The sequence below is a fragment of the Brachycentrus maculatus genome, unplaced genomic scaffold (assembly GCF_059751285.1).
Source record: "Brachycentrus maculatus isolate JH-2025_06_01 unplaced genomic scaffold, ASM5975128v1 h1tg000958l, whole genome shotgun sequence".
Lineage (NCBI taxonomy): Eukaryota > Metazoa > Arthropoda > Insecta > Trichoptera > Brachycentridae > Brachycentrus > Brachycentrus maculatus.
In genome coordinates, this window is record NW_028281679.1 from 280,272 (window position 1) to 295,953 (window position 15,682).

A 15,682-nucleotide genomic window follows, 5' to 3' on the forward strand; every position below is an offset into this window, starting at 1 on the left:
CCACTATATGACTGCCATCTCCATCGTTCCGTTGGAACAAAGGGAAAATAAAGGAATGGGTGAATGATCAAGAGTTTATTTTATGAAAATTGTAAAATGTTTATATTCTTCATTTTTCTCTCTTTTTTTTGTGTGTATTAGGTTAAAATCGTTAAAAACAATAAAAAAGGTATTCAAAAGGAACTCCACCGACAAGACACACAAAAATTGTTTTAAATATGTTTACAATTGTGATTGTAATAAATGTATACAATTTATGTTTAAAAAAAATTAGTACCCATCTTACATGTTGTTTTTTACCGAATGCAGTCAAATAAGTTGAGTTTACCGTTACTGGGTTATTATTTAGCTGGAATGATCTCACCAATGTAGTTTAAACAAAGTACAGGAGTTTTGAGATGATAGAATAATAATTTCGACTTATATCTCCCGTACGGAAATGAGTCACCCATTATTTGATGAGTTAAATTGTTTGGATTGATACGAATGGTATAATTACCCTGAAACAAAGAATTGTGTATTATTTATTGATTTGGCATTTACCTCGTAATATAACATGATGATTTAAATACAAATTATAAAATACTTGTATTAGACCACTTTTGAGTTTATTAAAAAAAAACACGACTAGTTTCAAAAACAGGTTAAAATAAAAATATTTTTTTACCCTTTGATGAGAGCATCTGTAGTTTTGGAAACTAGTCATGTTGACGTTAATAACCTAATGAAAGTGGTCTTATGCAAGCGTTTTATTATTTATATTTATATCATCGCTTTCTTTCACAAAATTCATCTGTGTTTGAAAACAATCTTTGCCTCTTCCACATTTATGGATCTGCTCACACATACTTAATCATGCCAAGTTTTCCTCGATTTTTGTCTGCTTCTATTACCAACCACGTTCACCGCATTAACACCTCCTCCGCGATGGTGGGTCTGATCAGACCCACCATCGCGGAAAATTTTTAATTACTTAATAGGTAATTTTTTTACGTCGTTTTCCTTCAGTGTAATCGTTCTTCGAACAATTACCTACAAATTGAGATATAAACGAAAATTATCGGACCAGATTCGAATGAGTTATTTTAAAAAAAAAAGAACAAATAAAAGATCAAAAATCATATTGAGTAAGGTCAGTTGTTCGCTATCAATGTGTTAGTGTGCCGTCTGCCGTGCCCTCGAACTCCCCAAAACAAAAGCAAACATTGTCAATCTTTGGCGATTGATTCTGTATATTGTTTTTCTTACATTCGTTTTAAACTGATTTATTTGTTTACTTGTATGAAAAATACTAAGGATCACGTTTAAAAAAAGTGTAATTATTACATAAGTTGTTAATATTTTCATAAATTGATTCGGCAGTTACTTTTTGGTAAAATCTAACCATTTTTAATTTAAGTTTTACTTAGAAAATACCACAAATAGTGGTAATATATAGTATATAATAGATTTATGTATATATACAACACCGACACACACAAAGTTACTAACTTCAAAACTTCTCAATAAACTGTTTTATGTTTGAACAATTTCTAGTTTTTTTTTTTAAAATCTTTTCGACACTTTACCACAATGAATGGCAGGAAAAAAATAAATATCTCATAACGAGATTGGACGACTTTTGGACAGTTCTAAAATTGAAAGAAAAGTGAGAAAGTAGTGAAGATGACAGTGATTTAGAATTCAAAAACCTTAGATACAGAATTTGAAAGTGAAACAGAAAACTTGGTTTTGTAAGAAATGTCAGTAAGTGATGAAGACATCGATTTTAACAAGAAAAGTAGCGATTGTCTTCTGATTTTTTGATTATAATTTACTTGTCAATATTAAAATTAAATTTGTTACCTATTATGTCTAACGAACTTGTATATAAAAATAATTTATACCCAAAAATTATTATTATTTAGTACCGTACAAAATTATATTCATAATTTCTAAGACCCGCAAATCTATGTAAGAAATGGCGAACATTAAATGAATATTTACACCATTTTGGGCAATTCTGTTTATAATTTTCAATGAAAATTTTACCATTTTCACTGTATTTAAAATAAATTTTAATTGCACTATGGACAAAAATTTATCTTGAATTATGAGCTCAAGTCAAAATACCAGAATCATTTTGTCGTTTTTGGAGCTAACCGCCACGTTTTATATTTGAAGATAACAAATAAAAGTTAAAAATTCTATCTTTTATGATGTTGACTTAAATTTAGTTAAAAAATTAAAAACACAAATTATTTGAATTCAGTAAAAATAAACATGTTTACAACCACTGCTTCATGCCGATCATGCCTCACGCGGATGCGACATGCTACGCGGTGGTAGTTAGCAGCTGCGTTCGGTCGAGTTCGCATGTAAAACGATGCGCTTGGATAATTTAAATTCAAAACTATCAAAAACTTGAAAATTCTCATACAAAACTTATGACACAATATCCTATTGCTATGTAGCCTATTTTGATAAATATATAAAATATAAAAACCCGACAAAAACGCCTAAAAGGCGATTTCTGTACTGGGTCAGATCAGACCCACCACCGCTGGGCGTGTTTTGTTTGAGGGCATCGGGCTTAAGGTGTTAATTAGTTTTACTATTCTTTCTTCACTCATTCGTTGCTCATGCCCAAACCATCTCGACACACCTTTCTTAATTTTATCGAAAATGCTTACCTCAGCCTTGCATTATTTCCTTATATCACTATTCAAACCTCTATCATACATCCTTTTTCCGCACTGACAGATCGCATTTTGACTGCATTCAGTCTACTTTCATCCTTCTTTCGCCAACTCCGTGCTTCATCATACATTAGTGTTGGTATCAGGACTCCATTGTGCATTGCCAGTTGAGCTTTTGCTGATAGGTTATCATACTTACTGGGTTTAATTGACAATTCTTTCCAAATGGAAGGTATTTGACCATTTTCTGTAAAAATTCTTCCTGGCATAATTTTTTGAAACTGAGTGACGTCACCTGACGGAATTTACCGTCGTTCCACAAGTATGTCTGCAATCTGGCCTAAAACGAAAAAATATGTAATTAAAAATTACAGGTCAAATCCCTTTGTAGCGAATGCCGAATTAACGAAATTTCCAGTATAACGAATCTCCAATTCTTCCCCGGAAAACTTCCATATAAAATGTACTGAACCAAAATTCAATGAAGCGAAGCTGATCTCAAAAAAACGAACTTTTTTTTTCAAAATTTTAAAATGATATTACAATTCATTTAAAAAAATTGTAAAGTCAAAAAGAAAATTTCCGATTTCTTTCATCAAAAATTAAAAACCTATTTGAACTTTTATTTCACTTTTCTTTCATTGCTTATAATTTTCTTTTTTCCAATAAAGTCACAGTTCGAAAAATCATAGTTTCATTTCTGTTATGTTGTAGTATGTAGGTACCTATATTGTATTGATCACTGGCCGGAAGGTCGGGTGTAGTGTAACAGTAATAAGAGTAGGTATAATATAGCGATAAAATAAATTTAAAACGTGTCATATCCTGTACATCCAGTGTAACGAATTTTCGTTATAGCGAAATATTTTTTTGGTCCCGTGAAGTTCGTAATACCGAGATTCGCTGTATAACTTACCTTCACCTGTAGTCGAATCTACCGCAGAATTTTCCTATTTAAACCCTAGACCACGTGACAAGTTTCAATGCACCTTAAGGGTGTAGTCTCAGACGTACAAATTCAGTACGTGACCTTACGTTCAATACGCGAAAGACCACAAGAGTCACTGGGCAATATTTAAAAAAATACATATTGGAATTCGATTTTTTTTTCTCTTTTTTTGAATATGTATTGTAAAAATATTTTTCATTTTTTTTTATCTTCTTACCTTTCAATAACTCTTTTTCTTTTCAAAACAATAAATAATGGTTGCAAAATATTTGGAAGACCATATACAGTATTTATTTTGAAGGAAAACTCATTTATTCAATACAAAAACGGTGTTTAAAGCAAAAAAATCAATTACATCAAATGTTGCTGATTATCCCGTCTTAATACGGGACTATCGTTAAACGTAAGACAGTATGAAACTGGAAAACGTTTACAAAAAACTTTTTTTTTTAAATTAGTGCAACAAGTTTTCTGAAAACATTATATAAAATACAATTATAAATTATATGGGTAAAAATGAAGATATATCCTAGTTGTCACAACATTCTTTACATGTGTTGCCTCGGTTCTCCCCAACGATTGAATGTCCGTCGTAAATTTTACGAATGTACCGTTATCTAGAGTTAAAGATGTGATGAAATTAGAGAAATTCAAATATATATATTTTTTATCTTTGTATTTTAGTGATAAAAGCAAAATAATTACCTATAATATACAAGTATGTATTACACATATCGCTCACTCTTTACAACAACGTCATATATCAAAAATCGTCAATTTTCAGTTGGGTATGTTTTCGGAACGCCCAGAAAATATACTTTATCCCAGCAAAAGCGGCATATTTTAAACTTAATATTTACCCGCTACATGGCAGAAGGTGTTGTTTTTTCATTTCAAAGAAAAGGTATAGTTTAAGTATTTTTTAAATAAACTAAATATTTTTCAAATGGAGAAAAAACCTTCAGGTTTAACCTAAATAGATCTGTAGCACAGTAAAAAGTTGAATAAGTGGCTTGAAATTTATTTTTAATACATTTTATTATATTTTTTAACTTTAAAAACGTTCTCCTGAGAAATCAAGTTTTTTGATTTATGACGTTCTTGAAAGGAGTGAGCGATATATTGTTCATGGATTTACGATAAACGTAAATTGACTTCGTGAATAACATGATGATTTATTTACAAAAATAAAACCCGCATGTAAAAATACTTTCTGTAATTCGTTAATGTGTGTGCTTATCTCAGTCATGCAATATTTCCTTATTTCACAATTCGAACACCTATCATACATCGGTTCGCCGCACATTCGTCTGAGAGATTGCATTTCGACTGCGTTCAGTATATTTTTACCCTTTTGTTATTTTGTTAACTCCATGCTACACTTCTATACATTAGGATTGGTACCAGGACAAGTTAAGATTCAGCTCTTAAGCTTTTATTTGCCATAACGCTATAAACGATCTCCTGAAAAATCAAGTTTTTTGATATATGACGTTGTTGAAAGGAGTGAGCGATTTGTACAAGTATGTACTAGCAAAAGTAACTATATATTACAGTAGTACAAGTATGTTTTACGTATGTTTACCTGTATTGTTCCAGTATCTTTAAAAACATATATGTTTACCGCTAGAATCTTATCATCTTTGTCTAGGATTTCAGTAATTATTGTTTTATTGTCAGTCCACTTATCGGGACACAGTTCGATTTCACCAACCTTGTTAAAATATTTACCCTTAAATAAAAAAGATTATTATTAAAACTTTTATATTCACCTGTAGGTGAAAACAACTGTAATTTTCGAAACTAGTCGTGTGTAGTAAAATTACACTGATTAAGTAGTATTATATGTTACAGTTGCAAGTTTTTAATTATTTTTTCATACAATAAGCTTGCGCGAATTTTATCGTTACGACAAAAAAGTATTCATAACTAACTAACTAACTAACTAACCATCACGCCGCTTCTCCGCAGGGGTAGACAGAGAGAATAGAGCGCCACACCACTCTGTCCTTGCAAACATTCTTCGCCTCTTCCACGTTCATGCATCTCCTCATACATACCCGCCGATTGTTACGACTCCTAACCTGACCACTTTCAAGTATTTGGCATACCTGATCGTGCCATGTTTTTCTCGGTCTTCCTCTGCTTATTTTCCCGCTAACATTCGCCTCATAAATTTGTTTTACCGTTCTTTCCTCACTCATTCGTTCTACATGTCCAAACCATCTCAACACACCTTTCTTAATTTTATCGATAATGCTTATCTCAGCTTTGCATTCCTTCCTTATTTCACTATTCGTACATCTATCATACATCGTTTTAAGTATTCATTATCTAGCTAATTAAACATCACGCCGCTTCTCCGTAGGGGTAGGCAGAGAGAATAGAGTGCCACACCAATCTGTTTTTGCAAACAATCTTCGCCTCTTCCATGTTCATGCATCTCACACATACTCACTGATTATTCCGCCTTCTGACCTGACCACTTTCAAGTATTTGAAATACCATTTTTTGCCAAGTTTTCCTCGGTTTCTTTGTATTTTTATTAACAACCATATTCATTTTACAAAAGTTAAAATGTATAAAAACAATAAAAAATGTATTTAAAAAGAACTCGAGAACCGACAAGACACAAAAAGTGGCTTGGTGGGACTCGGCAATTTAAAAAAAAATGATTATATTTTTTCTTTAAATAAATGTTTATAATTTATTAAAAAAAATAATAAAACAAAAAAGAAGAAAAATAATTCTTGCAATTATTTTTAGTTGCTAATATTTGTTTTCAAACTCCGCCTCCGTGGTAGGCGCATTTGGCTACCGTGCTGGCTCTCGGGCTCGATTCCCGGGGGATCAAAATCATAAGTGATTTAGACTCTCATATCGTAATATAATAATAAAATCTACCTTTACTCGAAATAATACATACAATGTCACTCAAAAATGGTCGGGTGAAAAAAAAAATCGAAATAAAAAAAAATCATCGAATTGATGCTCGCAAATACTTACAACAGACAACGCATGAGTTTTAGGGAATTGCACTATGTTACAAATATCCATACATGTTAAAAAATAAATTAATAAATAAACTAACATTCTCTGAGACATATGAAAAATTTCAAAGAACATTCTACACTATTTTTTTTAATGGAATTTGTTTTAAAGAAATTATGAACTGGATTCCAATTATATCACATGTAGTTATGCTAATTTTCTTGATAATCATTTGGATCATCAACTCTGTAGGGATGTTCAAAGCAACATTTTTTTATTTTAAATGTCTCACCAAGCACAAAGGACACAGAGAACTTGATCATATTGTGAACCAGGCAATCGCCATGGATCTTCCTAGAATGACATCTAGAGAATGACTAAAGGATATTGGACTAAAGGACTAAAGGACTAAAAGAATAAAGGATATCTATGATGTATATGTAGTTATAAGTCATATTTTAAAATTTTGTTTTTAACCTAATAACTTTTAATGTTTTTTTATATTTTCTCATTTCGCTCACTCCTTTCAAGAACGTCATAAATCAAAAAACTTGATTTTCCAGAAGAACGTTTTTAAAGTTTAAAAATATAACACAATGTATTAAAAATAAATATCAAGCGACTTATTGAACTTTTTACTGTGCAACAAATCTTTTTAGTTATCTAAACCTGAAGGTTTTTTTCTCCATTTGAAAAATATAAATAAAATAATTAAACAATATTTTTTCTTCAAAATGCAAAAACAACACCTTCTGCCCTGTAGCGGGTAAATATTATGTTAAAAATATGCCTAATTTTCTGGGATATAGTACATTTTCTGGGCATTCCAAAAACATGCACAACTGAAAATTGACTATTTTTTATTTATGAGGTTCTTGAAAGGAGTGAGCGATTTGTTATATTTTCTAATTTTTTTTTATAATTTCTCATTTGTTTATTTTAAAAATGCTTCTTACCTTATATTTTTTTTCATTTATTTTATTAAATATGCTTTTTCTTTTACCTGTTTATTGTTTGTATATTTTGTCATGTATTAGTTTTTTGTAATTAAAAAAAAATCTTTTTTGTTACTTTATTATTTGTTTTCCAGTCTTGTTAACCTTAATCCCATGTCCCAAAATGGGAAATAAAAATTACTCAACGGGAATATTATATGTGTATATGACTTATGTATATAATATGTTTTATTAAAAATAAATAAGACGTGGATGCTGCAGAAAGAAAACATGATTGGAAGGCATGGCCTAGATGACGTTATCCATGATATAAGGACCTACAACCTGAGGACGAGGACAGCTAACCAAACAGTCTACAAAGACGATAAGTTGGGATAGAGTTAGGAATAAGAAGAAATAGCTATCACCAAAATAAATGGAATAAGCAGAATCATAAAATGCGATTTGTTTACATCTACATAAATAAGTGAATATTCAAATATTATTATTTTGACATCTCATCAAATATGAATAAGAATATGGTAGTCTGGGCATTTACGGGCTGACGACCGTCATAGGCTGGTTTAAGTGATCACTTTACACACGTGTAACATTCACTAATTCCACCCATTATTGACAACCACGCCACTCAAATTCTTGGAAGTCCTATATAAATGAACCACTTTAGAAACCCTGTTCTTGAATCACTAGAGCTTTACTAGAGACATCTATTGGTGAGAAGAAAAGAAGCTTTTTTTATTGAGTAGAATCATATACATGAGAAACGCCAGAAAATATCATTTCAATTTTTATTATTTTAGCTTATAATTTGACCAGTTAATTTATTTACAACATTTATATTTGGACCCACTCAAAATGAGAACTGTGGAATTCCAAGAGGAAGGCTTTTGTTCAATACTGGATACAAAAAGAGGGCTAAAGTGTGTAAGTAAAGAAACTTTTTTATTTCTATAGTAACAATATTCATTTTTTAATCTAAACATCCCTAAAATTATATAATTTAAATTGTATGCCATCACATTTGGTATTTTAAACTTTTGTTATCTAAAAAAATCTTAATTATGGGAAATGGTAAATGTATTTTGTTTTCCACAAAATGCTGATGATATTATCAATCACGCATTAGCTCAGAGAAGTATCAACATACATTAGAGTTAAAAGTGAAAATAATGGGTTCCAGGTAAGGTCGATAAACTATATCATCAGTGCGTTTTCGTGATTGAAGGTTTTGATTGAAACGTGATCATACAACGTCAATTCGATTCTTCAATATGTCAACGCCATCTCACTCCAAATTACATTTTGACATCTCAAAATAGATGAAGTAGAACTTTTATTTGACCGGTGACATCGTTGTATATATATATACCTATCTGTTATATAAACAACGAGGCAGGGGTTGAAAATATGATTTTATGTAAATCAAAAAAAAAAACAACTTCTAAATTGTTTTTTTCCACTTTTATTTAATTTGACCAGTGACGTTTGACCAGTGAGTTTCGTCGTTACCGACCAAATCAGATCCAGTCTTATGATGTTGGTAACGTCAAAACCTGGTCACTGTTCATATAAAATAAACGTGGAAACTAGTTATATATTGTTGTTTTATAATATAAAACACTGTTTACCAAGAAATTTCCATATAAATTTTGAGGAAAAAAATCAACTACATATGAATATAGCTATTATCACTTTATTCTTATTGAACCAGTGATCGAGTTTCTTCATTACCAACATCTTCACACTGATGGAAGGCTAGACTAAATTCGGTAATAATGATTTTAATATGATAATATACCAAGTGGCCGTAAAATGAAAAATGAAATAAGATTTTCCTGAATGTTTTTCGCAGATACTTTGTGGTACATTTTTATAAACTTTATAAAATAAAACAACTTTTAAACATTTAAGAGTTTTTTCCCGTTTTTTTAAATCACATTTTCATATGGTGTACGGAGTGCGTTTAAGTTTTTGGTATCGTAAAGGAAGGGTAATTATCTATAGCCTAACTATGAGTTTTTCAATGTTTTAGAATTAGAAAATAAACCCTGATGATGACAAGGTTCTTGTTGAAACCGGTTGGAAAAAGTGTACCAATATAAATTGGTTAAAATAAAGTTGTTTTATTTTATGAAATTAATAAAATAAGAGTTTTTTTTGCATTCGGAAAAGACGTTTAATTTTCTGAAATGTAATTTACAAAATACTTTATTACTCTTTCTTACGATGATCTCTTTACCAGGTGAAAATACAAACTCAATTTAAATAAATCAAATTTAATTTGAATTTAAATCACACCGCTCAATCCTTTCAACAACGTCATATATCAAAAAACTTGATTTTTCAGGAGATCGTTTTTAATGTTTAAAAATATAATGAAATGTAATAAAAATAAATATCAAGCCACTTATTGAACTTTTTACTGTGCAACAGATCTTTTTAGGTAAAACCTGATTGTTTTTTCTCCATTTGAAAAATATTCAGTATATTTAAAAAAATAATTAAGCAATGGATTTTCTTAAAAATGCAAAAACAACACTTTCTGCCCTGTAGCGGGTAAATACTTAGTTAAAAATATGACGCTTTTGCTGGGATATAGAATATTTTCTGGGCATTCCGAAATCATGCAAAACTGAAAATTGACGATTTTTAATATGTGACGTTGTTGAAAATAGTGAGCGATATCAAAATACATGTTGTATACTTTTAAATAATATTTTTAATTATTGATTTACTTAGTAAAAATACCACTATTTATAGAATATCACTATTATTTTCAAACACCGTACAGTGATTGAAAATGATGCGGAATGCATCGAAACATGTGTCACAGTGGATTTTAAGAAATGCACAGCTGAAAATTGTCGTTTTTTTTATAAATGACGTTGTTGAAAGGAGTGAGCGACATGTCAATGTCAAATCAATGAATAATTTATTGGATACATTATTCAATTCAGTGGTAAAAATTCGCCATTGTAAATCAAACACAACGTGGGCGTTTTTAGTTGAAAGAAATAAATTTGCCCTTTATATTTTCCATATGGCATGATTCCTCCAAGCACTTCGTGTGATATGATGTTTGGATTTATCTCATATGTGTAATTTCCCTGAAAAAAATATTGATGAAATTAAGAAATTATTAAAAAATATATATGATTAAAGAAAACACTTCGTTTTTTACCACTTGAGTTTTATTATAGACTACATGTTTCAGAAGTTCAACTTCCATCATTCAGGTCTGTATAATAACTATTATTATACAGACCTGAATGATGGAAGTTTAACTTCTGAAACATGTAGTCTATAATAAAACTCAAGTGGTAAAAAACGAAGTGTTTTCTTTAATCATTGTAACATGTCTTTCCACAAAGTTAATGCCGAAACAATAAATAAAAATATATATGGTCAGCACGCTCGGCTACCGTTCTGGAGGTCCCGGGTTCGATTCCCAAGGGGGTTCAAATAAATATAAGTGATTTTTTTACTGTAATATTAATTTATATTACCCTGGACTGGTACCTGAAGCGGAGGGCTGATCACCTTTCCTTCATATTTAAACGATCAAGATTACACTGCGTTTATATGACGCAGTGCCCTATGCACCATTGGGTGCGGATAAGGGTTTTATTATTTATTAATAAAAAAGTTGTGTCGGGTTGTAGTCCCGTAGTTAGTTTTATTGAAAGCTGTCCCACCGCATGCCCAGACCTGATACAGAAGCATCTAGGCTTCCTGACAGATCTGCTCTTGCAAAGCAATATTTAAAAAAAATTAAGTTGCGAAATTTATTGACATTGTGAAACAACATAAAATTGTGTCCAGATCCCATGGTTAGTTAGTGTCGCGGACTCTTGAGTCAGAGTTTCTGGGTTCGAGCCATCACAACCACAATTCGATACCTATTTTTAACAATGAGCCGCTTAGCCTCACAGTAAAAGTACGAAATGGTAATAATAAAACACTTTTTTTTAATTCATTAAAAAACACCTGACTTATGTGTACTAATCTCTACATAGATGGCTGTTGTGAACTCATATGTACTGTGTTATAAATTTGATCAAATTCAGATTCAAATATGAATAATGCCAAAAATAATATTTTATTCAGGAAAAAATAATATTTCACGATTGTTTTGATAATTTTATCAATCGATTATTTGTACAACTTATCATAAGAAACTTACTGGTTTTAAATGACAATTTTTACCAAACGGAAGATGTTTCAAAAGATTATGCAAAAATTGTTCTTGGCATAGTTTTTCGAAGGTGAGTGAGGCCAGTTGACGAAATTCTTGGTTTTTCCACACGTACATCCTCAGTTTCCCCTAAAAGAAATAGGAATAAAGTAATATTATGTAATATACTTTATCCAAAGTAAGAATGGTGGATTTCGAAGAGATGAAAAAGGTGCAAAAAGTGAGAAATTTGAATAAAAAAGTTTTTTTAAGGACACTTGAATATGACCACTTTTCGAGTCTTGAGAACTTCAGATGTTCTCTTCAACAGCTCAAAACATGGAACCCATAGTACTGAGCAGGAACACAAGGCAGACTTAAGCGTAAAAACTCTACCAGTCTTGATTGAACATCTTTTTCAATTTTTTTTCTTCTTCTTCTTCTTCTTCTTCATAGAACCCTTTTCCGAACTTAGAGGTGCATTCCATCTAATGAAAGAGGTGTTATCTTAAAGGTCCATTAAATGTAAGCAAGGTGATCAGTTTATCAGGTGTCGGTCTAGACTGTTAAACTAAATAGTAAAGTAAAAATTCGCTTAATTTATTTTGTCTCCCCTTGGGGATCGAACGAAAGATCACAGGCATGATTGTCTAACGTACTAACCACATCAATACGGAGGCAGGCACATCAGTTATTTAACTGCTATATGTTCCATGTGACACGAAAATGAACCACATGCTAGTACGAAGCACCAGCTTTTGACAATATAATGAATTAAAAGAGCTGAATGTTGTACTCCATGGTACTTGGTGTATAGTGAAAAAAAAATTGTTTTTGGATATATATATATATATATATATATATATATATATATATATATATATATATATATATATATATATATATATATATATATATATATATATATATATATATATATATATATAAATATATATATATATATATATATATATATATATATATATATATATATATATATATATATATATATATATATATATATATATATATATATATATATATATATATATATATATATATATATATATATATATATATATATATATATATATATATATATATATATATATATATATTTATATATATTTATATATATTTATATATATATATATATATATATATATATATATATATATATATATATATATATATATATAAAAATATATACATAAAGTTTTGTATTTTTTTTTAAAATAAATATTATTTATTTACCTGTATAGGACCCACTTCTTTGAAAACGACCATTTTTGATACGATGTTGGTTTTATTACCTTGGCCTTCGAGTCGAACCTCATTTATTATGGTTTTATTATTTATTCTCTTATTAGGGCAAAGTTCGATTCGTTCCAACTGATTGAAATATTTTCCCTAAAATTGACAACTTCACGTGTCTATTAAAAATATAGATAAGCGTTCCATATATTTATAAAAATAGCTTTTTTTAGGCTTAAAAATATGGCTTTATATGTATCTAGAGAAATTACAAGCAGTCTAAAGCGGGGAAAGGATCCCTTTTTTGGAAGTCGACGTTTTTTATTTTTTTGTGTTTTAACTATTGACTATTTATTATTTTAGTTTTTTGCTATTAATCCCCTGGAACCAACCAAGTAAACCCAGAAAACCCCCGGTTTTAATTATAAAAAAAGAAACTCAAAAATATATTAGACAAAAGTGGCATATATAAATTAAACTGTGACTGGGAAGGTTCATTAATTGGTATAACTTCCAAAAAAAACAAAACAACAATCGGAACATGAATTATGCTTAAGATTTTTTTAAATTCATAAACCTATTATTAGATTAAAACCAATATTTTTAGCTTTTCCACTTTTTTATTTGTCCAGCGACCGGGTTTCGTCGTTACCGACATCATCAGACTGGTGATGTCTGTGTCCAGTCTGATGATGTCTGTAACGACGAAACCCGGTCGCTGGTCAAATAAAAAAGTGGAAAAGCTAAAAATATTGGTTTTAATCTAATAATATATTAAAAATGCAATTCCATCACGAAGTGTCAGTGGATAATATAAATCTATTAAATTCATTAACCATTTAATAGAGAATAATCACAAATATAACGACAATAGAAATCCTAAAAATTAAATAATTTGAAACCATAGAAATTCATAAAAATATAAATAATAATAAAGCTTAAATTGTATTTTTTATTGAGTCGGCATTAACTTTGTGGAATTACACTAAAAATTAAACACTTGAATATACTACATTAATGAGTTTTATTTATATGTATATACGACTATTTTATTTATTGTTTCGGCATTAACTTTGTGGTAAGACATGTTACAATGATTAAAGAAAACACTTCGTTTTTTACCACTTGAGTGGTAAAAAACCAAGTGTTTTCTTTAATCATAATATACGACTAGTTTCGAAAACATCTGTAAGTTTTCGAAACTAGTCGTGTATATCATTAAAGTGGTATATTCAAGTGTTTAATTAAAAAAAAAATAATTATATGAAAATGACTAAAACCTCCCCTCTATTGTCTATGTTCCCACTTAATACAAATAAATAAAATAAGAAACAGCTCCTACTCCCTCTTCAATCTTCAAGCTCAGAAATTTAGACTTAGTTTCACATATGGCAGCAGTCGGGAAACTTTTTTTAACCATTACCCCAAAATATTTTTGCGTAAGTCGATATAACCCCCTCCCTCCATATTGAAAAGAAGTCAATCAATGTATATTTTATTTTTTTTTTATTTAATTTACACGGGAAAAAAAGGTTTTATTAAAATAATGTATGTAATAGACAAATAAAATGAAATTCTTAGCAAAAAAATACCCCATTTAGGTGTTAGAAAATATAATAAATGCACGTGTCACAATAGATTAATATAAATAATGGTTTTTACAAGTTGAACTTAAAAGAAAAATGGGTAGATTTTACCGCAAATTGAGTGCCGAATGAGTTGATTATGATTATGAGCCTATTAAAAAATGCTTAAAATCGAAAACGCTAGCTGTAATTACCATCGCACCCATATTTACACAAAACACAAGCAAATCTTTGAAAAAAATATGCATTAGAATGTGAAACCAGACGTTTTGAAATAACATTGTGATTTTTGAAAAACAATGGTCTACAATGAAATATTTGCCAACTAAAAATCTTATTTGATCACATGTATTATAATCCCAGCATCCTCCACATAACATATATATAAAAACATATTAGTAATTGGTGATTTCACCATTTCCGAGGTATATCATTTATCAAATTGGAATCGGACAATTCTGGGCTATTTGTGTATGCAATTACATTTTTGTGTGTTTTTTTTTAATCTCATTATAAGAATGGTTCAATTTAGCATTGTTTAAAAAACAAGCGTTTTTTATTGTCCATATCTCAACATAGGTGAAAAATAATATGGAAGTCTGGGTATTTACAAGGCTTGCTACTTCTCGTAGGCTCGTTTAACTGATCACTTTACATACGTGTAATATTCGCCATTTAACCCATGATTGACAGCCACACTACTCAATTTTAGATAGTTATATTACTCGTATGATGAATGTGTGTTTTCAAAAGTACAAAATAATTGTATGGAATGAATTTGATATTTTTTTTCTCTGCAACTGGTAAGTAGTAATTTAATTTCAATAAAAGAGAAATATTCATGAATGCCAATAATAAACACTAAAAACATGTTAAGAAATCTCTATTAAACTCTCTATAGAAACATATTTGAATGTTTGAATCAAGGATACCAATAATAAACACTAAACACATGTTTAGAAATCTCTATAGAAACATCTTTGAATGTTTGAATCAAGGATACCAATAATAAACACTAAACACATGTTTAGAAATCTCTATTGAAATCTCTATAGAAACATCTTTGAAAGTTTGAATCAAGGATACCAATAATA

The 15,682-nt window shown here is 29.6% G+C and overlaps 1 protein-coding gene across 1 annotated transcript; it reads right to left on the bottom strand.

Moving 5' to 3' along the window:
• Positions 1-9,725: 9,725 nt before the first annotated feature.
• LOC148299774 (uncharacterized) lies at positions 9,726-13,152 on the bottom strand. Its single transcript, XM_088275706.1, has 3 exons — positions 13,003-13,152; positions 11,758-11,898; positions 9,726-10,681 (listed from the first exon to the last, which is right to left on the bottom strand). Exons 1-3 carry the CDS (start codon positions 13,033-13,035, stop codon positions 10,523-10,525), a joined length of 333 nt encoding a protein of 110 aa, XP_088131832.1. The 5' UTR covers positions 13,036-13,152; the 3' UTR covers positions 9,726-10,522.
• Between the last annotated feature and the right edge of the window lie 2,530 nt (positions 13,153-15,682).